The sequence below is a fragment of the Lissotriton vulgaris genome, chromosome 2_1, assembly GCF_964263255.1.
Source record: "Lissotriton vulgaris chromosome 2_1, aLisVul1.2, whole genome shotgun sequence".
NCBI classification, from domain to species: Eukaryota; Metazoa; Chordata; class Amphibia; order Caudata; family Salamandridae; genus Lissotriton; species Lissotriton vulgaris.
Window position 1 is genome coordinate 755,814,946 of NC_141687.1, and position 25,078 is coordinate 755,840,023.

At 44.1% G+C, this 25,078-nt stretch overlaps 1 protein-coding gene across 1 annotated transcript in view; it reads left to right on the top strand.

The window, feature by feature from the left end:
* Positions 1 to 14,081, top strand: part of TSG101 (tumor susceptibility 101) — a 282,391-nt gene extending 268,310 nt beyond the window's left edge. The window contains exon 10 of the mRNA XM_086956058.1: positions 13,683 to 14,081. Within this exon, the coding sequence (XP_086812184.1) occupies positions 13,683 to 13,772 (90 nt within the window). The 3' untranslated portion in view covers positions 13,773 to 14,081. The remainder of the gene's footprint in view (positions 1 to 13,682) is intronic.
* Positions 14,082 to 25,078: the final 10,997 nt, after the last annotated feature.

The following is a 25,078-nucleotide window of genomic DNA, read 5'->3' on the forward strand; positions in this document are numbered from 1 at the left end:
AAGAAGGTCATCCACCGTAACAGACGAGGTGTTAAGAGCCTTACTGTTTTCAGATACTGTAAATTACGATGGTCGGTGTACACCGTAATGGCATGTTGCGCTCCCATCAACCAGTGTCTCCACTCTCCAAAGGCATTTTTGATAGCAAGAAGTTCCTTTTCTGTGATGGTGTAATTTTGCTCTGCTGCATTGAACTTCCTGGACATGAATGCTACTGGATGTAGTTGCCCGGTTTCCGGGTGTCTTTGTGAAAGAACTGCACCCATTGCCACATCTGAGGCGTCTGCTTCCACGACAAACGGAAGGCTTGGATTGGCGTGGACCAGGACCGGAGCAGAGGTGAAGGCCTTTTTGAGTCCCTCGAAGGCCTCTTGTGTCTTTGGAGTCCATGCAAACGGGATACTTTTCTTGGTCAAATGAGTGAGTGGAGCGGCTTTATCGGAAAAGTTAGAGATGAAACGTCTGTAGAAGTTCGCGAATCCCATAAACCGTTGGATGTCTTTGACGTTTTTGGGACTCGGCCAGTCTGCAATTGCTTTGACTTTCCTTTCTGCCATTTCTTGACCTTTGGGTGTGAGTATTACTCCCAGGAATTCCACCGTAGACACGTGGAACTCACATTTACTGAGTTTGCAATACAAGTGGTGTTTCCGTAACGCTTGAAGAATGAGACTCACGTGTTGAACATGTTGTTCTTCATGTGTGGAGTAAACCAGAATATCATCAATGTAGACAATTACAAACTTGTCCAAAAACTCTCTCAATACATCATTTAAAAAAAACTGAAAAGCGGCTGGCGCATTGCACAGCCCGAAGGGCATTACAAGGTATTCAAATAAACCATACCTTGTCTTAAACGCAGTTTTCCATTCGTCGCCCTGACGCATACGAACTAAATGATACGCTCCACGCAAATCCAGCTTAGTGTAAAGTACTGCTCCTTTGACTTGTTCCAACAGAACCGTTATTAAGGGTAAAGGATATTGATTCCGAATAGTGATAGAGTTAAGCGCTCTAAAGTCTATGCAGGTTCTTAGTTCTCCATTAGCTTTGGGAATAAAAAATAGCGGCGAGGCTGCTGGAGATGCTGAAGGTCGAATGAACCCCAATTTTAAGTATTTATCCAAGTATTCCCGTAAGTGGATGTTTTCTGGCTCAGTGAGCGCGTATATCCGACCACATGGTACAACTGATCCAGGTTGAAGATCTATCCTACAATCGTAGGGTCTGTGTGGTGGAAGTGTCTCTGCTTTCTGATCACAAAAAACATCTTGATATTGTTCATAACATGAAGGTAGTTCTGTATCCTTTTCTGCAGCCGTGGCGATGTGGAGTGTATTCCTGGCGCTTGATTCAGATGACGACCAACAGTGCTTTGCACAATACTCCGAAGACAGAACCATTGTCTTCTTTTCCCAATCGATGTCGGGGTTGTGCAAAGTCAACCAGGGTAAACCCAAGATTACACCATACGAAGGTGCAGAGATTATGTTGAAAGATAACTGCTCCTGATGGCCGGGTAAACACTCAACTATACATGATTGTGTGCCTTGCCGAATGGGCCCTGCTTCCAATTGCTTACCATCAACTGCAAGCACTATTTCGGGCTCCGTCTTCTCCTCCAATGGTATGTTCAGGCGTTCTGCCTCTCCGATGTCCATGAAACACCCGGTTGCTCCGGAATCTACCATGGCTCTCATGGTATGAGATCTGTTATCCACATGTATGAGAAGCTCAATAAAGAAGTGTTCTTTAGACCCACAGGTGTTCCTCTGTAGTGAAGGGATTCCTAACTTGCTTGACGACTCCCCTTCTTCACGTCGCCAGCCCTTTAGTTTCCCGCTTCCGCCTTCTGATGCTGTACCGGAGTGCCTGTAGTATTAAATCTGGAACGTCCAAATTTGGGTTTCACAGGGCATTCACGAAGATAATGTCCCTTCTTCCCACAATATAGACATAATCCGTTCCTTCTTCTATGTTCCCTTTCTTCTCCGGTTAAGGCAGCTCTCACTGTTCCTATTTCCATAGGTTCTGAGGATGCTGTTCCTGCTTCCGACATCCTCGGCTTGACAAAATGTAAGGGATATCTATCCTTTCTGACATGTTCACCTTTGCGTTCCCTCATTCTTTGATCCAATCTCATAGCAAGTTCGATTAACGCTGTACATGTCTGAGGTTGCGGATCTACTTGGGCTATCAAGTCTTTCAATTCTTCTCTGAGTCCTTGATAAAAGACTGCTGATTGTTTCTCTTCTGGCCATCTAGTTTCTGTGACCAACCTTCTAAATGTGTTCACATATGATAATAAATCTTTGGTTCCTTGTTTAATGACTATAAGCTCCCTATCCGCCGCATACGTATCAGCTCGCCTGTCAAATGTCTTTTCAAACTCGGCCTTGAAAGCGTTCCAGTCATGTAGTAGGTTATCTTCATTTCTCACTAATGGGACTGCCCATTGTGCGGCGTCACCTGCCAGATATGATATGAGGAAGGACACTCTGGCTTGGTTGGTAGCAAATACTTTGGGTTTGCAATTGAAATGTAGTAGCACTTGTGACATGAATACCTGTACCTTCTGTGTGTCGCCTGTAAATTTCTCAGGGGGCGCTAAAGGTATGGGGGTGGGGATTTCCACTACCATGGCATTAGAGGACGTTTGAGTCGAGCTCCCTGCATCAAAGGGATTGCGTTGCATCCTATCTACTTTGGCTTGTAATGCAGCCGTTTCATTGCGTGATGCTGCTAGTTCTACCTGTACCAACGCTAACGCAGCTAACACATCATCCATAGTGGCCATGGTATCTAAGATCGACCCAACCAGGAGGATAGGATATTCGTGGGCCGATTATTCTGTTCTGCGACCAGTCGAATCCTCAGGGTTGGTTCGATGCTTAAATAGGATCCATCTCTAAACCGCCCCAAATCTGCTATATATATTACGCAGACTAAAGGATGGTTAAGCGAGGGAAAAAGATGGATGTAGCCAGGAAGGAAAGGATGGGAACAGCGGGGAGGGAGATCTTGAAGACACAAGGAGAGAGAAAAGAACAAACAATTACTAACCACTCTCAGTGTTCTTTCTGATAACAATGTTTACACACATTTAGTACTAGCACTAACCTGTAAAGAAAAATAAATGAGCATTCAAATAGGAGTTGTGTATCAGAAGTCTTTCCCACTTCAGGAGGCTGTAACAACAATGAAGTGTATCAGGGTGTGCTAGACATAGGTATATGTTCTATAATGTTCACCTTGAAACATAGCAACAACAACTACCTGTCTAATATAGACGCCTCTCTTCATTCATACACAACCCCTGTAAAGAAAAAGAGAACAGCATGTATTGTAGAAACTTCACAAATGGTACCAGGCTCTTTGCATCAGTCTCAGCTGGTAACACGATTCCTCCATGTACATCACCCAAAGAACATTTGAGAGTTACTTCACTCTCCAAGAATTGAACATGAAGATTACCAGTCACCCAACGTTTCTTCAAGTTGAAATTCACCCAAAGAGTCAAAAGTACTAGTACAATCCAGGACGGGATAACGCGCTCCTATCAGTCAAATGCCAACTGGTAAAACTTGTCAATCTTCCAGGACCAAAGGCAAGCTCCCCCTTGGCAGCACTGCTCGCAACAGCTTGCGCAGTACCAGAAAACAAAGGCAGTCAAAGCACGATCTCGTGCAGAACAAAAGAAAGGGCCGTCTGTTACCAACACAAGACGCGCTGAAACGAGGATATCACAGAACTTCGATGGTGGTGCCACAGGCACCCTTACCAGACTCCAACAACTCCAATGCACCGAACACCAAGCTCCTGAGCACAAAATAATCGGCAGCGTCTTGCCCGAACACTCTGCAGATATCGTGTGCGATCACGTGACCCGGAAGTGTTCCGATCACGTCGCGCATGACGCTAGCGCTGCTGGGAAATGTAGTTTTGTGGCGGCTGTGCCCTCTAGCGCTCAGTGCCCCCTAACACTTTATGAGGACAGGGCGCTAGGCACAATAAAAAGCTCTTAGAAAAATACTGAAAGTCGCACAATTTACACAAATGCCCGAGGGGCACGAAAAAACCATATACTCTAAAAGTGGAATGCAAAATTACTAGCAGGTAAGTACTACTCAAATAGGTTTTAGGATCGCTAGGACTGGACTACTGAACCTTCAGATTACTAGCAGGAGGCCTAGGGAGATCAGGTGCAGAGTGTGCACTCTCACGCGAGATGCGGGACAAAGTCTATGGATGCTAGATTTCGTATCCGACTAGGTAGAGCTGAAACGAAAAAGGATCTGGACCTTTGGATAGTTAAGCTATGCTGGAGCACCAAAATGCTCAGGTTACCTAGCCCAGGGGCCGCGGCTGCATGGGTCTGGAAAGACGTCGGGAATCCTCGTTGCAGTCTATGGAGCCTGAAAGAAGAAGTTGCTGGCAGGCGACCAGTGATGAAGTTCAAAGGGATCCAAGCCTGGATCGGTGATGGAGGATACCTGTAAGCAGAGGGGACCAAGTTCTGAATCACTAGCCAGTGATTAGATGGGCACCAGGATGGCACCGGACGAAGTCACCTCGACCAGGTGAGTGGGCGACGCTGGGCTCTGCAGTCTCTCGGACCAGGAGGCGTTGTCGGCGACCAGGATGGAGGTACGAGCTGTCCCACGATGGTATCTGCTGTCGACGTCGCTGGACCCAGGATTGGGGCAACAAGTCTTGGCAAATGCAAGCCCACACGGTGGACTCAAAACGGCGTCTGGAGTGGACCAGGAGGGTCCGGGGTGCTCCTCTGTTGGAGGGGAGCAAGGGCCAGTCTGGAGCAACCAGACCAGCGGTGTCGTCGTGGTACGTCGTCAAGAGGGCTACAAGCCAGCGGGCAAGTAGCCAGACAACGCCGTGAGCAGCAAAGAGCAGAAGGGCCCCACGCAGATCTCGTGGATGCTGGGGGGCTGGACTTCGGTACTGGAGCTGCTCAGGGTTAGGGCTTCTCAAACCCCAAAGCACTCACTCGAGGATCCCTCGGCGGTCGTGCTGGATAAGCGTTGTGCAGTTCTGAAGATGTCCGGTCCCTCAAGGTCTCGTCACACCCACGGATCTCAGCTGGGCTGATGATGTAGGTAAAGGTCAGAGGTGCCAGGGAAGCCGGGTCCCGTTGTGCTGGTCGGTCGGATTCCTGAGGAAGGACGTGCAGCAAACCGCAGTGTTCTTAGTTGGTGCCCGCAGATGCAGGGTGACTACTCCTTAGCCACAAGGGAGAAATCTTGAGAAGAAGTCTTGAGTTCCTTTCGTAGAAAGTAGTTTCAGGATTCAAAGATGATCTAATTTGGAAGGGTCCCCGCTCCCACCTTTATACTAAAGAAAGGGGCTGGTACGGGACTAGGTCCTGCCCATGGGTGGGACCAGGAAGGGGGGTGGTTACACCCCTCTCCCATGCCAGACTTTCCCCAGCTCAGGGGCTGGTGTGCCCCTGGAACTGGTTCTAGCCGGCAGATGCATAGTGAGCACCGGGGTGCCACTTGCAGTCACCTTCCTATTCAGCCTTGCCTACCTAGGATACACAAAACCCTGTCTGGGTCGGTGCTAGCACCGCCCCTGACAAAAAAACCTTTGTCCAAGCTCTCCTCGCTGGAAGGACTCCCAGCAGCAGGAGGTCAGACTTGTGTCTGTGGTGGCAGCATCCATTTTCTGATGCTGAGGCTCGAGTTAACTTTAACCGGGGTTCACAGTTACATACATGTCGGGTCCCTCTAGAAGGGTGGAATGCTAACCCCGTCGCCAGAATTGGCGAGGGGTTAGTATTCCAATTCGTATGACACCTTACTCTACATGTTTTGATAAAGCGATACCAAAGATAGCAAATAACTGCGAGGATTATAATGCACTTAAGAGTATATGGTACGCGTTATCATAGAACAGCTATTAGGACTTGGTTCCGCAAGCTGCAGACGGGCTCAGCTCATGCCAGAGCACCATCTCACATAATTCCAAGCCCTCTGCCTTCAGGATTGTTAAGGCCTGCCATAGGAGTGACTGATAGGAATACATGTGTCCATTTTAGGGTTAGATATAGGTATACTATATCTACAGCAAAGGGCGATTACACCACTTTGCCCCAGCTGTCGTGCAGCCAGTTGTGTCAGATTTAGATGGCCAGCCAGGGGTGGCATAATACATGCTGCAGCCACTGGTAGGCCCTGGGTACACATATGCCCTGAGTTACAGGGTCTGATAAGGTGGCCCAGTACCAATTGGTAAATGCACCTAAGGTACACGTGTCAATTTAGTGAGAGAACAGCAAGGATGTGGGTCTGATTAGCAGGCCCACAGCCAGAGAAGTCGTAAACCAGTGAAGCAAAAAAAGCAAAAATCTGGGGTGATCATAGGATTGCAGACCCTACTCTCCTACAGTATGTGGCAGCCATTTTGTATGGTTGCCCTAACATAGGCCCGATGACTGCGGCCGAGAAAGTCCTTGACACGTACGCCTTAGCTGACTTCTGGTTGACCTGGCCGAACTGACTCCTCGCCTGGGGCAAATCCCGCTGAGCCAGTTCCTTGTGCAGCAGCTGGCCTGATAAAGATCAAAGGGCAGGATGTGCCCGAGTTTATGGTACACCGTTCCCACCTCCTCTATCTCCTTTCCATCTGTTTCTGCCTTTCCTTTACGATATGTTCATCGATCTGGGTTGAAGGGTTTATGATGGGTTTGTCTGGCCTGATCGAACAGGAAACCAAGCATGTGTGCGATCGTTTTTGGTGGGCTGGACAACGGAAAAGGGGATTGTTTTTGCCTGTCGTCATTTGCTACTTTTGAAATGCTACGTTGCTATTGGTCAGTTTGTATGCACCAAATGTAAATTGTAATGTTGCCAGAGGCGTAATTTTCGGCATAAAAGACCGTGTTCCGTTCATAGAAGTGTGCAGTCTCTGACGAACTACCCGTGTGTACTTCGTAGATCTCTATCCCTGGTTGCAACCAATAAACTTTGGTCTTTGACGTCATCAAGAAGTATCCCGTGTCTCTGTTTGCCAAGACAGGGGAATCCGGGGTCTTTGGGTGTTGCCCTGACACCGCTGGGTTACCGGATTAGTACCGGTTCTGAAAAACCCAGTACCTCAGTCCCGAAAACTTTAGTTTCAATCTAAGTGTATTTAAAAAAAAGTTTGCAACAATTAATGTAAATTAACAATATTGACATTTTCCTCTGGAAAAATAGTCCAGTATAATTAAGTAGTCGGCATACAGCGTGCAAAGGATATGCACGCCATTTACCTTACGAGAAGGGATTTATCTCTGACCCCTTGGTAGTTCAGCCAAGTAAAGTATATATAGGATTGGAGCTAAAGCACATCCCTATTTCAATCATTTTCTTATTGTAATTCTATGTATAACCTGCGGGTCACAAGTCCTGATTTTAACTTGGTAGATCAGGACTTACTATGTTACTTCAGGAACCTCGGTGCAACCTGAAGGCTGTGTATTTGCTTTACAATTCCACTGAAAAAGCTTAGTGGTTTAGCTACCCACTGCAGATTTCCATTTGTGTATAAACCTACTTGTCCTTGTGGGGCTTATTCAGTCTTGTATTGTGCCAACGTTGGTACTTAAAAGCATCCACAATTTAGTCTGTAAAGTGACTTTATATAGTGTGCCATGCAGCTCCAAGAGGCAACTAGATAGCAGATCTCACATTTCATGCAATCTCAAAAAATAATGGCTCACCAGTATCTCCATGGGCACATCGAGCCAGTCTGTTCTCTATCTGTATCATAGACTGTATGTATGTATAGACTGTGCTTAATGTCTAACCTTACCCCAGCCAACTCAGTGCATAATGTTGAACTTTACGCGGATGTATGACGTTACAACGCATACTTTTACTCCGCATACCATTACAACGCGGTATTCACAACGCATACCATTACAACGCATAGCGCTTTGGGGTGCTGGATAGTGGTAAGTATAATTTACTATTCTAACTCCAGTCCCCGTGGACCCTAGGGAAGGTGTTGGATAGTAAATTAAACTTACCTCTTATCCTAGAGCGCCCCCCAGCGCTATGCGTTGTAATGGTATGCGTTGTAATGCCTGCGTTGTAGTGGTAGTGCGTTGTAAAAAATGCGTTGTAACAGGTGCATACCACTTTACGCCTACCAACTCAATTATTTATTTCTGCTTATCTTTGTTTTCAGAGCAGTTTCTGCAACTGAAAAGTTACATCAATGCTGCCAACTAAACAATCCTTATTTGGACCTCTTGCACAATCACTCACCCTGTTTCTATGACAGGGCAAAAGACATGCCATGCAGTGTGAAGTATGGCACATCATACCAGCTGGCACAGGCTTAGTGGAATGTTGAAAGACCCACACTGTCTCTGCTAGGCACCATGCAGTGATAACCTAAAATTCCACATATTTGGTCCAGAGCTTGCAAGACTCTTTCCACACTCCAAACACAACTTTTGGAAAAATCCAACTCCCCACATCAATATATTCTCAACAAGGTGGAGGGATGCCAAATATGGTGTTGCTATGGGTGTTAACTCGTCAAATTCTGACCCTGCTTTCAACATATACTTGGAACATGGCATGCTCCTCTCCAGACTTGTGAACCTGGATGTCAGGGGCAAGGTTAAGTGTCTCAAATAACTAACCTCAGAGTTAACCATAGAAATATGTATTCACACAAAACGTTTTGTATCGAAGTCGAATATGTTATTTACCTGAGACACAGCCATATCACAGAGGATCGCCATAATACGGGCTCATGCCACCCAGTGTTTGAAATTGCTCCATAGTTGTTTGTGAATTGCATGAACATAGAAGCCAGCACTCCAGGAGATTATGTGCAACTTTGTATTCATTTATTTATTGATTTATATGACAACAGAAGCAAAACATTTGGTAGAGATACTCACTTGCTCACGTAGGTACCTATTACTTTACAATGGGCAATAAAAACATGTTTTTTACTGCCATGTGACCCATTACATCTTGGTAGACTAATTCAAATCAATATGTCATAAATGGCAACCATTTTCTAATGGTGGGAATTTTGTATACTGTGATATATTTACAGATTGAAGGTATTTTACATACATCAAATTTTTTTAACAGTTCTAATTATATAATCCCTTGCATATTATGTAGGAACTATATTCAATATATATTTAATCATAATCTGCATATATGTATTAAATTATTTTTTAAAGTCTGTCTCACATATAGATACATATGTTTATGACTGAACATGCACCTTCATACATTTTTACACAGTTGCACTGTTGACAATAAAATAAGTAAAGTCCATCCAACCTATGTGGGCATATACAAATAAATATCAAATACCATGTTGTATTTATTGAATTTCCCCAAGCGTCTGACTGGATCTGGAAGTTTTTTTGTTAGCAGTACCCCTGTAGCCAGCCGTGTGGAACGTCTGGGCTGGAATTGATGTCAGTGTCACCCATCTAGGCGCCTCCTTGGTGTGCTGATGTCTGTCCAGTTCTTTCCACGCCAGCTAGCACTGATCCGAGAGAAGATTTACCCCTCTGACAATTTTTTACGGGATTTGGGCGACATTTTGTCGACTTTTTAAAATTATTTTCCTCCTGATGTGTCGAGGATGTCATCAAGAAAGACAGGTTTTCAACCATGTGACGCCTGTCACAGCGCCATGTTGGTGACAGACCCACACCTCATGTGTTTGTGATGTCAGGAGTGCTGGGCCGAAGGCTATGAGGGAGCGGTCTCTGAAGCTGCTATTGGCCTGGCATGCGACTTCATGGAAGTCACACTCCTATTCCAGAAGAGGGTCTCTTGACCTTTCCAGGAGTCCGAAGTCCTTTTCGTCCACTCGAAATAGTCGGGAACTCCGGTAAGAGGCACAAAAAGCCCAAGACGTCAAAGTCCTTGATTTTTTCCTTGTCCATCGACCGACGTGACGCAAGAATATTGGCATTCGAGGCCTGGTTCCTTGGAACCTGGGCCGACTCTGCGCCTCCCCAGTTTTCCAGGAGCCAGAACGACCCCTGGTCAAATTAAAGAGTTCTATGAGGCCATGCTTCTCATTCTTGAGTGGCAAAACCCAACTGGTACTCCTTCGGGCCCTGTTAGGGTCAGAGGGGGCCCCATCTAGTTACTCGCCGGTGGCTCCCGCCCCGGCTCAGATGACCCCACCCCATGGTTCCAGTCATAGTTCCGGACCTGCGCTAGTTGAGCGACTACAACCCTCCCCTGCCCAAACATCAAATGCTCCCGGCGGCGCCAGTCTCATTATGATCCCCCACGACATGAGGCTGTCTCCGTCGAAGCCTGAGCCCTATTCTGAAGGGCTAGGCCTCTGGAAGGAATGGCAGGGGTTACTGAACCATTTAGAATAACAATATGGAACTTGGTGATGCCAGCGGACTAGACACATCCCCAGATACCTGCATGCTTTCTTCCCCTATCGCGGCTACAGTGTAGGGAGCTACATATGCAATTGAGGTGAAGAGGGTGGCTGAGGTCCTCTACCTTCAGTTGCCCTCGGTGACAATCAAGACTAACATCTTGACGGAGGTGCTGCAACTGGGAGCTCCCTCCTCTGAACACCTACTCCTTTCCAACCAAGCCCTCACCGAGGTCCTCCAGGGGGGACCTTGTCCAAACTTAGCCCCTGGGCTCCTGTGAATAAGAGGATTGACTGGTGCCCCACTTCAGGGAACCCACATTTCTTCACCCAACACCCTACCTTGGAGAGATTGGTGGTCCACGCCTCCACTTCGAATGGCACGTTTTCTGCCGCACCTCCGGACTAGGAATCCAAGAGGCTTGACAGCTTGAGAAAGAAAACGTTTTCTTCCACCAGCCTTGCATTGCGGTCTGTGACCACCGCATGCTTATTGGGCCGCTGCTCCCACACACTTTGGGAAATGGTTATGCAAGTACTGCCACAGGTCCGGGAGAAGGCCCGGGCCATTCGCTCTGAAGCAGTTAGACAGGAGAAATGCAATGAAGTTTACTATATGCTGTGGCTTCGACACGTCAGACTCAATGGGCTGACCAGTTTCGTTGATGGTGACCCTCAGAAGCAATGCCTGGCTGAGAACATCTGGATTTTCGAGGGATGTTCAGACTTCCCTCAAGAACATGCCCTTCAATGGCACCCGTGGCAGAGTGAGCTAAAGAATGATGATGGATTTAACCCAGATCAGTTGACTGGGAGTGAGTGCTTGCAATTTTCAACACTCCGTCCATCATCCCCTTTGGTTTTGCTTTATTTGCCCAAAGTTGGCAGGGTATGCCCAGACATGGGTCCCTTGCTCACTTTGCCACTAGATTCAAGATAGCCTGGCTGATGAGGGTTATGAACCCGAAACCGGTCCCAGGATGCTAGTTTTCCGGTCCAGCGAAGACAAGGCTTGGCAGTTCTGGCTGGACTGTTCCCATTAGTCACAGGGTCAGACTGATTTGCATATGGCCATGTCTGAACCGGGGTGGCGGAGTGAGCTAAAGAATGATGATAAATTTAACCCAGATCAGTTGACTGGGGGTGAGTGCTTGCAATTTTCAACACTCTGTCCATCATCCCCTTTGGTTTTGCTTTATCTTCCAAGCCTCCATTCTTCTCTGTTTATTCGGACAAACTGGTACTTTGAAGTAGGGGCTCTTTCCGGTCGAAAGTGGTGACACCATTTCATGTGGGACAATCTGTCACCTTTCCCACCTTCCACACTCCTCCGCATCCCTCTAAGGAAGAGGAGCAACTCCACCGTCTGGACCCACAAAGAGCATTGTCGTTCTGCCTTGACTGTACACGAGAGCTCTTTGAGGGGTATGTTGCTGCAAAGAAAGGTCAGGCTGTGCAAAAACAGACCATCTCTCAATGGGTCTGCATTAAGATCTGCTATTTTCTGACAATGCAGCAGCCTTGTGAGGACTTAAGGGCCTATTCCACCAGAGCTAAAGCTGCAATTTCTGGGTTAGCATGTCAAGTCCCAGTTCTGGGCATCTGCCAGGGAGCAACATAGGCTTGCCTGCATACGTTTACCAAGTATTACTGCCCGGACAGTTAGGTCCGCAGGGACTGGCATTTCGCCCGTGCAGTCTTGCAGGAAATTCTAGTTTAAATGTGTTCCTCTGGACTGGTATTGCTTGGGTATCTATTCGAAGGTATGGAATCTGCGGCTAGAAGCCTCTTTTAGACAAACAAGTTACTTACTTTTAGTAGAGACAATATCTAGCTGCTGATTCCTTACCTACCCACATATCCTCCGTGATCTGCCGACAGATTGCTAGTGTCAGGGATGATTCTTTCATGGCACTAGTTTAGACACACTGGTGTCAGTGCATTTCATGATTCTGTGCTTCTGGCGTGGAGAGTCCTGAAAAGTAACTGGCATCTGCGCACTGAGGTGATGCCTTTATAGATGACACGGACATCACTTCCAAATTGGGTGATGCCACATGGAGCTGACCGATGCCACCTACCAGTGCACAGAGCACTGCTTCCGAAATATCTTCCGGATCCAGTGTGCTGCCTGGAAAAATTCAAAGGTAAGAAATCTGCGGATAGATTTTGTCTCTACCAGATAGTGCGTTTCCGAAGGTAAGTACGTTTTTTGACAAGGGCATAATGCAACATATATTGCAACCTTGGTTTTGCATGTAATAAATGTGTTCATCTGAATTTTTCTACCTGTGAAGGGATTTGTAAATGAACTACAATGCCATCCATGTTGACATCCATTATGTTTTCGGCAACTCGTAAAAACCTTTATATTCTTGAAAAGAGGCCTTTATTTTGTTTCTAACACAAATTCAGTCCTAACTAAACTATCATGTAGGGATTTCACATTTTTGAAAGACAGACAGTTTTCTCTGCCACAGTTTCCCAATAATGTGATCAGATTTAATCGTCTTCCAGCATTTATAAATTGTTCCCCGTATCTTTGTGTGTTCCGTGCTAAGGTTATGAATCTAATTTCACTGATTTTTTTTTCTCCTCTTGTTTTGTAATCCAAACACCATATCCTCCCTGGTTGTATTGCTAACATTTTCATCGCCTCATCGAATGGCCTTTCTTTAAACCAATTTATTACAATATATTTCTCAGATTCAGATTTCTATTGGGTACTACAGTTACACTTCGCTCTTAATGGGTGTCTATAAGGAAAGTTTCACAGTTGAGTGCCCGGATAAAATCTTTGGTCATGTAAAATGTTGTTGCCCAAAATAGGTTTCCTGTATAGGGTGGTTGTGATTTGATTCTCTCTATTTTGCAATTAAATATCTAGGAAAAAATCACACTTTGAACATGTTACACATGAATTCTAAATTCAGATTATGTATGTTTAACATGTTAACAAATGCTGTTAGTTGTCATAGAGTATCTATTCCTCTCGTATGCAAATGTTCATAGTTGGGAACAAAGTAGCTGCCCATAGTAGCCCCTCTTGCCAATGCAGTGAGCCGCCAAAAAGAAAGAGGTTATCTTCTTTCCACCTCAGACGGTACCCGAAACTCTTATGTTGAAAATGTGTTTGTCCTTAGTAGTGCAAGTGTACGTTATGGCACTTAGAAAATATCTAAATCTGTAAACCTCACAGGCTATTGTTACACACATACTGTCTTTCATTTGTTGCTGCTTGAAGGCTTCTAAGGTTTGGGTCCATACTGATCTATTAATTATTCTTTTCACAGCATGTACGTCTTCTGTCTCGGAAACAGTTCCAATTGAGGGCACTTATGCAGAAAGCCAGAAAGACAGCTGGTCTGAGCGACCTTTACTGACCTCCTGGTGGCATTTTCTGAGAACTAAACTCTTTGTAAAAGTGGTCGCACTGTTGTTTCCTCATAAATCAATAGGTTCCCGAATAAGTTGTTACATTATTCAAATGTAAAATATTTTGATTATACTTGCTGTATTCTTTTTTATAAATATGTATAATGACAACCTTTACTAATGCACTTTTATTCTAGGTAAATATTTGTACTGGAATACAGGGAAGGCAATAGGTGCACAATGTACCATTACCTGAATGATGCCTGATTCGATAATGTAGACTGTAAAATAAATGCAAACTGATATGTTCCGTTCTAGAGGAGATTTTAATTTTATTTCATGCAAAGTGGTTAACAATGTGTCCCATCCAAAAGGTGCGCGCTTTGTTCTAGAATCTGTATTTTTGTTTGTGTTATTGCTAATTTCAAAAGGCAATGTAAACAAAAAAGTGACAACGAATGAAGTTGCTGATTTGTAGATCTCTGCTGCAGAGAGTTTTAGCTATTTGTTGGCAACAGCAATTGTATCCAATAGTAATAAACAAATAATTACATTTATAAGACTCAACTGCTCAAAGAGGTGTGTAGAATTAGTGAGCTTTGGATTCACATTTGTTCGGGATGCAGTCACTTTTTTGTTTATCTCTGTTCCCTGCTCATGGTTTAATAGCTTTCCTAACTATTTTTGTTTGTCCCAACCACCCAAGGATCATTTCAGTCTCACTACTTTGATTGAATTGAATCCTTCCACTGCTGGTGACAGTGGCTCCTTGTGCTGCCTGCTTCTCCTTTTCTTCCCGCTCATTTTATTTGAAAATTAGGTCCCCACCTGCGCCTGTTTGCCCCTACCATGCTCTGCTCACCCTCTGCGATAAGTAACACACCTCTTATATATGATAGCATTGCCACAATGATGGACAACTCCAGTCTCCAATCTCGTAGCACCTTTAACACCCTAACTGAAAAACAAGTCTCACTATTAACGCAAGCAGACCATCATGATCATCTCAGACCCAGCCATTAAACATTACCTTCCCAACAACCACCCGCCTACCTCCCCCCTCCCAAAAAAATCTTTAAGGATATTCTCTGTACATCCTGTTCAGGGAAAGCCGCTAGAACCTTCCTAAACAAATCCTTGAAAGTAGGATCTTTCACACGTACGCTAAAAGCCTCTCGCATTAGACCACTCCTCAGGAAGAAGTCGAAGAGACTGCAAGCCAATCTTCAATGCCTGTTTGTGTGGTAAACTATTTTGAAAGACTTGTTTTTAATCCACTCAAAAGAATGAAGTAGCTGTCATCTTGCTTCTTGACTTCAGTGCATCATTTGACACTATTCCTAACAGACACTACTACACAGACACTATAATCGTAGAATATGCCTTAAAATGTATTGCCTACTATATCAAAAACAGGCAAAGCTTGGTTTGCACCACCTTTGGCATCTGCACCCATACCCAATATTGTGGTGTCTCTATTGGGAAATCATCTCTTCTCTCCTATTGTACTTCTGCTACACACATGTACTGGACCTGGTCAGTTCATTCAAATGTATAAGTTATAACTTTGCAGATGATGCCCAAATTAATCCAAAAATGGATGGCCAAGAAGACCTTCGGAAGTCCAGACTTGACTTTTGCCTTCGTACCTTAGGTGTGTGGATGATTATTAACCACTTAAAGCCCAGCACCTCAAAGACTAAGAGATCATGATCTGTGGACAGTGGCATAACTACCAGCCTAGGGTTATGTGGTGAGAGAACTTGAATTGATGCTCCAACAGCTATGTCAAGAGAAGTGAGAAACCTGGAAATGACTGAGGCTTCAGATCGGTACCTGTTACCACATGTCATTGATGTCACATCAATCACCTTCCAATCAGTGAAAATGTGCCGGCAAATGTTCCCATACCATACATCTTGGAAAGAATTCATTCTCTTCAGATTTATAATGAAAACGTTGTGCAAGACGGCTGGTGGGTGTGTACAAGCATGTCTTCTCATGTGGCAGCCATCTTGAAATCCTTTTTTAAAATATGTATTAAAAATCATTACAAGATGGCCAACATGCGTATGCACGCTCTATAACAATGTGGGGGCTAGAAGGGAGCATTGGTAAAGCCAATAGCCCTTCACCCCACAATCACACACATGATCTATTGCCTTTGTCTGTGGATTATCATTACTCAAGTAGTCTTCAAAATTGTTTTGTGTTTTTAGGCAAAAGAGGTGGAAAGCAGTTTTAGCAGTGTATTTTTGTTTATATCACATTTGTAAGATAATACATCCAATAGGGAGTGCTCCAGATTGCTTAAATAAGGTTGCAAAATCAACAATTGATGGGCAGAATGCAAAACAATGTCATACATTCACCCAGTACAGAGATCTGGGCCTAAATCCATCGTTTTTTGCACTCCACGCCACCCCAGTTCAGACATGGCCATATGCAAATCAGCCTTGACCCTGTGCCGCATGGGGACAGTCCAGCCCGAAATAAATAAGGTTGTGCAGCTGTATTTCAGTGGGAGGTGGTCCATTTGGGGAATTGGTTAGTGCTTGTGATTTCCTTTCCTCCTGATATTGATTGGTTCATATCATGTGGTATGGAAATGGGATACGCTATTTAGGTATGGGAACAGAAAAACTCTACCTCCATTTGCAACTTTCCTGGATTTGGGGATTTAAAACATAGTCACATCTGTAGAGTTTTGGTGGTTAGTTTAGTTTGTGAGTACAGAAATATTATGTTTCTGCCCAAATCCAATTAGGACTTTATTAACAATGAGTACCAAAACATTGCTGCTAAGACGAATCACTGGTTAGAGGACATTGCATGTCAAATGGGTTTGTTTTAACAAACTCACTTCACAAGACCAGCATGTTCAGGACTTGTTTTGGTTTATCTTCTATAATGCCCAGATAAAGGCTATTGTCATTGTGTCAGTAACAAAGATAATGGCATATTAAGTAGACCGGGATAAATGAGAAGTGCAATGTGATATTTGGTGGTGGAAGAAGCAAGTGCTAAATGAATGTGCTCACTCCGGCACTGACTTTGGGGTGATTGAGAGCACACTGTTGACAAGGAAGCTCAGAATTCTGATTTGAAAGGGATATGTCTAGAGCTTCCGAAAGGAAGCCATGAAAGATTGTTAATCCGAGACAGACATAGGCCTTATTCATTAGTGAAGTTCAGTTTAGAATAATTGGTGTTTATTGAAAAATGTATTGCCTGGAGTCAGAGGGTGAATTCCCCATGGCAAATGTTATTATCTTAGATGGTAGACTTGGTGGTCATCCTCATACATGAACTAGAGGCAGCCATTTATTCATTTAGCATTGTATTTACTTTTTACAGATGGAGATGTAACTAGATCATTAAGGGTTCAATAAAAACCTGCAACAGATAAAGGAACCCACTGAAATGGTTTGCAGCAAGTGGCAAAAGTACTTTGTGTAGACCTGTTGTACATATTTAAGATTGGTTCAAGACTTAAATGTGAACCTTAATAATTATACATTTTTATAGAAGTATCCAGAGCATGAGTGAGACGCCAACCCAGCTGTGCATAATAACAAATCAGTCATTGTAGTTCTGTGACTATTACCAAGAGTTCCCTGAAGATTGGGCATTAACTGCCAGAGAGAGTGTAGGTAGAGATGATAGATGTAGATGCAGTGTAATGTTATTTAATGTCACGGTTGGTGGGGAAGGATCACTGAAAAAAATGGGAAACCATAATCCTGGTCCACCTGTAATTGAGTAAAGTTGTTGGGCTGCTTAGGATCTCTAATAAAGATGTCAGCAGGTAAAGAAAGTTATCCATGCAAACTTGGAGGTTGAAAGGGTGGAACTAGACTATGAAGAAGGTTCTGCACAATCAGTTTGTTCAGCTAGTGTCCATGGTCATTCAGTATGTTAGTCTGGGACATAAATGGGTCCTTGTCTAAGGCAGATAGAAAAAAGTCAAGAAGATCAAGAATGGAGTTGCTCTCAATGTGTGCTCGGAGATGTCATATGCTGCTCACTAGGGAGCTTGGCTGGAAAAATTAATATTTTAAATGATTCTGAGATTAGCCAAGTCCTACTCTTCAGGATTTGGCTTTTTAAGAAGAGGAATCTGAATCCTGTCGCCAAGACACTTAGTTCATATATATAGTTCTTTGAGTGGTTAACAATGTTCCGGTGGATTTATAATCTCAGGCCGTTTTGGTATGGTGTCTAGAATTCTTCTAAGATAAGAGACTTCAAGTGTTTCCACATACGAACGGAAAATGTCTTAGCTCTCACAACTGAATGTTTTTAGTTCTGTTTAGGACACTGAGACTAGGAAAATGTTTAACTTTCTTTTCAGTCTTGTAGCAGCACCTATCAAAACCAATATGAACATCTGTAAAACAAAATCTCATTGTGCTTTAAGAATAAAATACAAAATAGTCCAATCACAGATTAAGACAGTAATATATTTCCTCTTTTCATCCCCATCCCATGGTTTGAAGCAAAAAGTCAATCATCCGCCATGCTGCTTCTCCCAATTCTGTTCATTCTTTAACAAACGAGTCGAATAGTATCATAAGACAAAGCCAAAACACGTTAAATAAAATCTATCATAAATCAGTACATTATATCAGCATCAGTGTGTGACTATAACTTGTTATATCACGTGGCAATTAACTGAAACATTTCCTGTTATTTAATTTAGATTCTATCAGACAGGTGAAATGATACTCACCCCCTCCGACCTAACACCTTCTATTGCTGAAACAAGGACGTTTTATATCGGGAATGGAAACTTAGATTAGGTTTGTTCAAGGCTCATCCTTCATTAGAGGAGCTGCAGCATGCTTGAATTAAACCTCTTAAAGTGCTCTCAGCTAATCATTCTGCTGACTTCATCTGATCTCAGTCGCAGGAAAAGTGACTTTATTGCTATCAATTGCCTTACTCGGTGAGCACCTGATTTATCAGCTTCTTTCCCCACCTCACCCATGGCCCATTTTTTGGAATGATTTATTAGTATAAAAACTGTGTAAAATCCCTATAATTGAGTTCCTATGAAAATAGTAAGAAATACAACCAATCAGCCTTCCCTGGATTGAACGCAGTTTATATACATGATCATAGTTCTGGGTCCATAGGTACCGGTATTGAATTGCGCTTCCGCTAGACACTCACAAGGTACCGACTCCCTGCAAATATAATTAGGTCTGATGTATCGGTTTTCAAATTCCTGTGAGCATCACAATACCTGGTTACTCTGAGTGTCAGACAGATGGAACAAATCCATTTCCATCTGCAGCCCAAGTACACTGGACAGAAAAACAAGGCATGCTCTTCGGTCTCAAAATCAACCTCACAGGCTGGACATAAATTAGATGCTGTAGACAAGTCTTGCATCCAACCAGATGTAAAAGCTCACAGTGGTAAACAACCACATTTGAAGCCTATATATAAGCTTTTGGTGTGGTGTGATACTATCTAGAAAGGGCTCAAATGATGGACAAATATATGAATTCCAGAAATTGGTTGGTAAGCCGCCCGTTAGTTCCACAGATGATGGCTTGTTGCTAAATAAAAGTACAGTAGTGAGATTTAAAGACATTAACTTGAGCCTTACTGACTGTGGTGGGTTCATCCCATAACCTTCGCAAACCAAAATTCTGAAACCAGTTATAGATAAATTTGAGCAAAGTTACCAGAAGCGTGTTAGGTCTTTTTTTTACCAATGCGGTCAGTGAGTGCCTATACTCATGGAGTTTGGCGTGACCCACAGACGCACCCAATATCTCAGTGGTTTTAGTGCAGCCGGGCTTGAAATTTTCCTGATACACAAATCGTAAAAAAGTGGTATTAAAGGGGTACTGCGAGAACAGCCAGTAAGCACCCTCGCAAAGCAATTCTCTGCAACAGCCTGTAGTCGTGTATCAGTAATCCCCCAGATCCCTGCCCCAAATAATGCAGCAATCTGAGATTTTAAACAATATGTCTGTAAAGCAGAGGAAACTGAACAGCAAAAGTTGCCTTTTGTATTCGTATATCTATGCTGGATAAGGAGTGTGCTGTCATTCAGCTGAAAATCCCACTTAAGCTTGTCTGAAATCCTGACACCTAGGTAGTCTGTATAATTAACTCTTTAGGAAATCTTTTCCATCTTTCATGGTATAACTTTTAACTGCCACCAATCCACACACCATGTATTTCCTTTTGGCCGTGTTTATTTCTAAGCCTCTTGATTTGCAGAATCCCATAAAGTTACTAAATAAGGCCTGTAATCCCATCGGTGATGTGGATGTTAAGAGAGAATAGTCTTCCAAGAGCAGAATGGGAATCTGGAATCATTCTGGCTCTCCAAAAGTAGCTGAAACACCTCATTAATGGATAGAGTAAATTAAGTGAGAGCGAGGACGCACCCCTATTGTACCCCTTCACATGATTTGGATGCGATCCGTCAAATCCCCCCCCTCCCCCTTGCTTCCCCACCTAACCTGAGCGTAATTCGATTTGTGCAGTTTAGCTATTAAATTGACCAAGTTCTTGGGAGCACCCACTTCTTTTTAGAACTCTCCAGAGATTTTCTCGAGGACAAGGTCAAACGCTGCCCTAATGTCAACAAATGCCACATATAGCTTTTGCTTAAGCAGTAATAAGTATTTACAGTAAAGAACAGCTAGTCTAAAGACTTGATATGAAGTGCTAGCACTGAGTCGGAAACCTGCTTGAAAAGGGCCCAGAATATTGCTTCTGTTGACCCAGATTAAATGTTTGTCAAGAACTTGTCCTGCTAAACTTTTTTGCAAGTTGTCAATAATTAAACGGTATTCAGTGATAACCTCAGCACCCCTCCAAGAGTCTGGCATCTCTCCCCTTTTAGATATTGCAGTGGAAATAAGATTAGCATATCTAGTCCAGATTAGGGATTCTGATTTATAGAGCTCACCTGGTATTTTATCAGGCCCTGGTGCCTTGGCAGATTTGAGAAGGGAAATCGCATTGGCTGTATCTTCTAGGGTAAATAGCACTGGTTCAGTTGGCTCACTGACCTCTGTCATCCTTCTTATACTGAGTGGTGACAGCATCTCAGGATCAGGGGAGCTACTAACTGCTACTACAACTTCCACTAAATATACAGGTTAGTAAAATGTTTACCGGCACTCTGGTTGAATGTGATAATGAAATACTCTAGTCTCTTCGCTGGTGCTGTCTGTTAATAGTTGCCAAATTGATGTGGTATCCTTCAGATTTATGGCAAGTAGCAAATCTTGCCAGATTTTGTCACTCCAATTTTCCTTTGTGTGCACAAGGGCAGATTTATAATTACTCCTTGTTGGAGTTATCTTTTCCTGGACTTCATTCCTTTCTGCTTCCCTCATCCTAGCTTTGGTCATTTTACATTCCAAATGGAACCATTTAACTACTGTGGCGGGTGTAGACCTACTAGTAGTAACTTCTTTGGAAAAAATACATTTCAACAAGGAAAAGGAGGATTTGTGAATCTCCAAAAGTGGAATAGCAGTACTGGAGGCATTTGCAAAGTCAGTAAAAGAGCTAACCAACAAATCCTAAATCTCTGAATTCAGCTTACAATTAGACAGGACATCACCTGAAAGACATAACAGCAGTGAGGTGTGGTCACTGTCGGAGCGAATATACACTTTCATATCTTTCAACAGTGACCATAACCTGACTTCTAAGAAGACATAATGATGCTTGTGTGAAACCCTGGCTTGAAAGTTGGCCTCCTTGGAGAGTATAAATGAGACCAACCATGACAGGCCCTAATACTGAACCCCACACCTATGGAAGTCAGCTGCTGGGCTAGCGTTGTAAAATTTCTTTAGCCTTCCCCTCTATTTGGGGAATATTCCAAAATTCATTCTCAATAAGATTGTAAATATAGGTAGAGGGTTAAAAAAAAAAGTATTAAAATCGCCTGCGACTATTACTTTTGAATTCTGCTGGCAAATTTCCATTATTTCATCTAAATGAGTCATAACAGTGGACTCTACACCTGCTGCAACTGCAACGGGTCTGTCATAGAGATTAATCTGCGATAGTTTCAACCCTGTCGGGAACTTGAGCAAAACCTCTAGCAAATCTTGTGCATCAATTGGAATACCTATATTCCTACTGTTCAAATAATTCTTCACCAGAATAAGCAACCCACCACTTGCTCGCCTGTGATCCCTGGTCAACCTGGCTTCTACGCTATATGTTGTGTAGCCATTTATGCACACGCTAGATGTAAGCCACGTCTCATGAAATATGCACATGTCAAATTTCCAAATATAAAGTAACCAATAAGAGTCCAGTAGTTTTAATTTGATACCAGCCAAGTTCCAGGAGATGATGGTGAGAGTAGGCAGAAAATCAGTGGCTCCATTCGACTGTGGGTCACCAGAGTGCGGGTGGCTAAGGTTGAGCCATCATTAGGTACACTGTCAAATGGCTTCCCACTAGACTGGTCTAAGGTTTTGTCATGATCTGGGGTTCTGTGACCCGCTCCCCGACCACAGGTACAGAGTCTAAACAAATATCCTCACTAGGCTGCATGGATGAGTCAATGAGTCAGTCCACAGCATTCAGATTTGAGGTCTCCGGTATTGCGGCAGACAGTGTTTCATAGAACATGAATTACATGTAGTCATCCCAAAATTAAAATTACCAAAAGGTGGTGATACATTGAGTCTGATAAGGTATTGGCAGGTTCTGCAAGTTGACTAGTGCGTATTTCAAAATGTATATGTTTTGTCAACCAGTTTTTCCTCAAAGATATAGTATCGTAGACGGTCCTGTATGGCGTCAGTTAGCAGATTCAGCATCAAACCTGACGATAGAACAACGGTTTCTTGTGGACATGAATCAATATATAACTTTATTCAGTAATGAATCAAAAGCCTCATAGGACCCTGGAGATAGCTTAGGCACATCAATCATGTACATTTTCTTTTTATTTGGAGTTTCCACTGGAGGTAGGGGGATAACCCAGGATTACAGAGATGTTGGATAGACTGAGACCTTAGGGCAGGAGAATTGCTCGCCCCATAGGATGCCTCTGCAAATTGCTGTACAGATTTTGGAAAAGGATTTCTAGGACCGTGTGGATTAACCTGGAGCTGCATCATCTGTGGTGTTAAAGGAGGGTCCTTTGGAGGCAAGTGTAAAGGTGCTTGTGTTTTAGATTTCAGGCATCCTCGATCATTAGGGTCCTTCCGAACAGGTTGGGGTATGTCTACCAGTGGTACGATGGTACTATATGCTATTAGATGCCCCATTGCAATTACAGTTAAAGCGACATGGATTGGCCATCAACTGTGAAATTTGCACTGTCAGAGTGACCAATAACATTTTAACTTTCTCCAGTTTTTGATGCAGGGAGATGTAATCAAAGACATCAGTCATGGTTTCAGTGTCGCTGAACTTCACTCTACAGAACCCCACAGAAAGACCCGAACAGGTAGGCTATATATGTAGTGCAGTCATAGGATCAGTGTGAATTATATCAGCCTCCTCAAAAGTTGCCAGAGGAGCGAATTTATTCGAACAAGGGACTTTTGAAAAATACTAGCTTTTGGGGTCAGTGGATATCTGACAGATGTAGAGTCTTCCAGGGAAGGGGCTTGACTTTTGTGTTTCATCACTGTCCAAGGGTCCGTTCGTTTTCGGAAGGTAGCTTATTTCTTGAAGACACTCTCGCTTTCCTCTGCTGCCCTCTTCAAGTTGGTGTATTAATCCTATTCTTCTTGAACATATCTGGAACTTTGGTCTGTCTTGGTCTTGAAGATGACCCTTCGCGCCAAGTATAGATTGAACTTCTTCAATCAAATGATTGATATCTTCTAGAGTCCTGCAGCTTCCCTAGCTTTTTCTTTTGTTTTATTTCTTAGCTTTTGGGGATTTCGAACTTCCAATTGCTTTCCACGTACCCATTATGTCAATAATAGTCCATAAAACGTCCACAAGAAAGGCAACAGGAGAAATAAAACCAATCGGAGCTCACAGTTATGAGGGTTTTTGATAGATTTTACAGGACTCCACGGAGTTGGTAATCCGAAATTACGGCTGAACAAGATAGGACCCGGCCTGGCCTATTCGCCTGCGCTGCAGAAACAGCAGTGCGCTTAAGACCACAATGTCACTGGTACTTGGCCCCGCCCTGCCTTGGGGAAGACTGTGGGAACGAGTTCCACTCTAGTTCGGGAGAGTTTCTGCAAGTAAAATGAGCAGATAGGGAAACCGTCAGGAGAGACATGCACTGCTGGAACAGCAGTTCTCCTAAGAGCACGATGTCATGAGTACTTGGCCCGCGTGTAATGTCAGCGCTCTAGCTGACTCGCGTTGCGTGACGACGCAACGCGCCCCCGCCATTTTGGGAGATGCGCGCGCATCTCAATGAGAGTAGCGCGAGTGCCGGAGCAATGAGGAGATCGGCTCGGCGCTCTCTGATAGATGTACATAACTAATAAACCCCTGCAAATATCAAGCTGTGTCCTGTCGTATATATATATATAGAGAGAGGAGTACTTTACAATGGCGATGAGGTCGAATTGAAAAAAAACAGAAATCGAGCAGTGGACCCAGAGCAGGTGCAGCCTTCAGACCATCAAAAGGTGAAGGGGAGAGCCACAGCCAAGCCACAAACGAGGGCCAGAAGCAGGACAGACAACACAGCCACGCTAAAGGGCACCAGGGACATCAGAGAGCGCAGCAGAGCCTACGACAGCCCACTCCACGAAGGAACCATAAGAAACAAGGTACGGGGAGCCCCTATGCAATCACCCACAGAGGGAGCTATACAGGGCACACAGAAGAACAGAGAGGGCACGCAGCAGTGAAGGAACGCAAGGGGAAACCCCACAGCAAATACACACCCGAGGGGCAGGAGCACTGGCGACTTCAGGGAAGAGCGAAGGAGAAGAGACAGAGAGTCCCCAACTTCAACCAAAGAAGCAGGAGGAAAATAGCGCACCAGGCAGTCCCAAGGGCCATAGTGGGAGCGCATCGCCGGAAAGGCGCGAAACCATGTGTGCGCAGGCGTATTCTGCGACGGCACCCGTACCGTTCCTGCCCAAGCCAGGGGAACCCTTCATGAAGTGGGAAGACTGGAGAGATTACATAGACAACTTTATTGAAGTACTAGAAGATGAGAACGAAGAGAAATTTACAAGTAAAAGGAAGAAACGGATACTGCTACACAATCTGGGTCCGGAGGGACTCAGAGTATTTAAAAACCTAGTACCAAAACAACGTGACGATACCGCCGACGATGTCTACGCCCACGCAATTGAGGAATTAAACGAGCACTACAGGCCAGCAG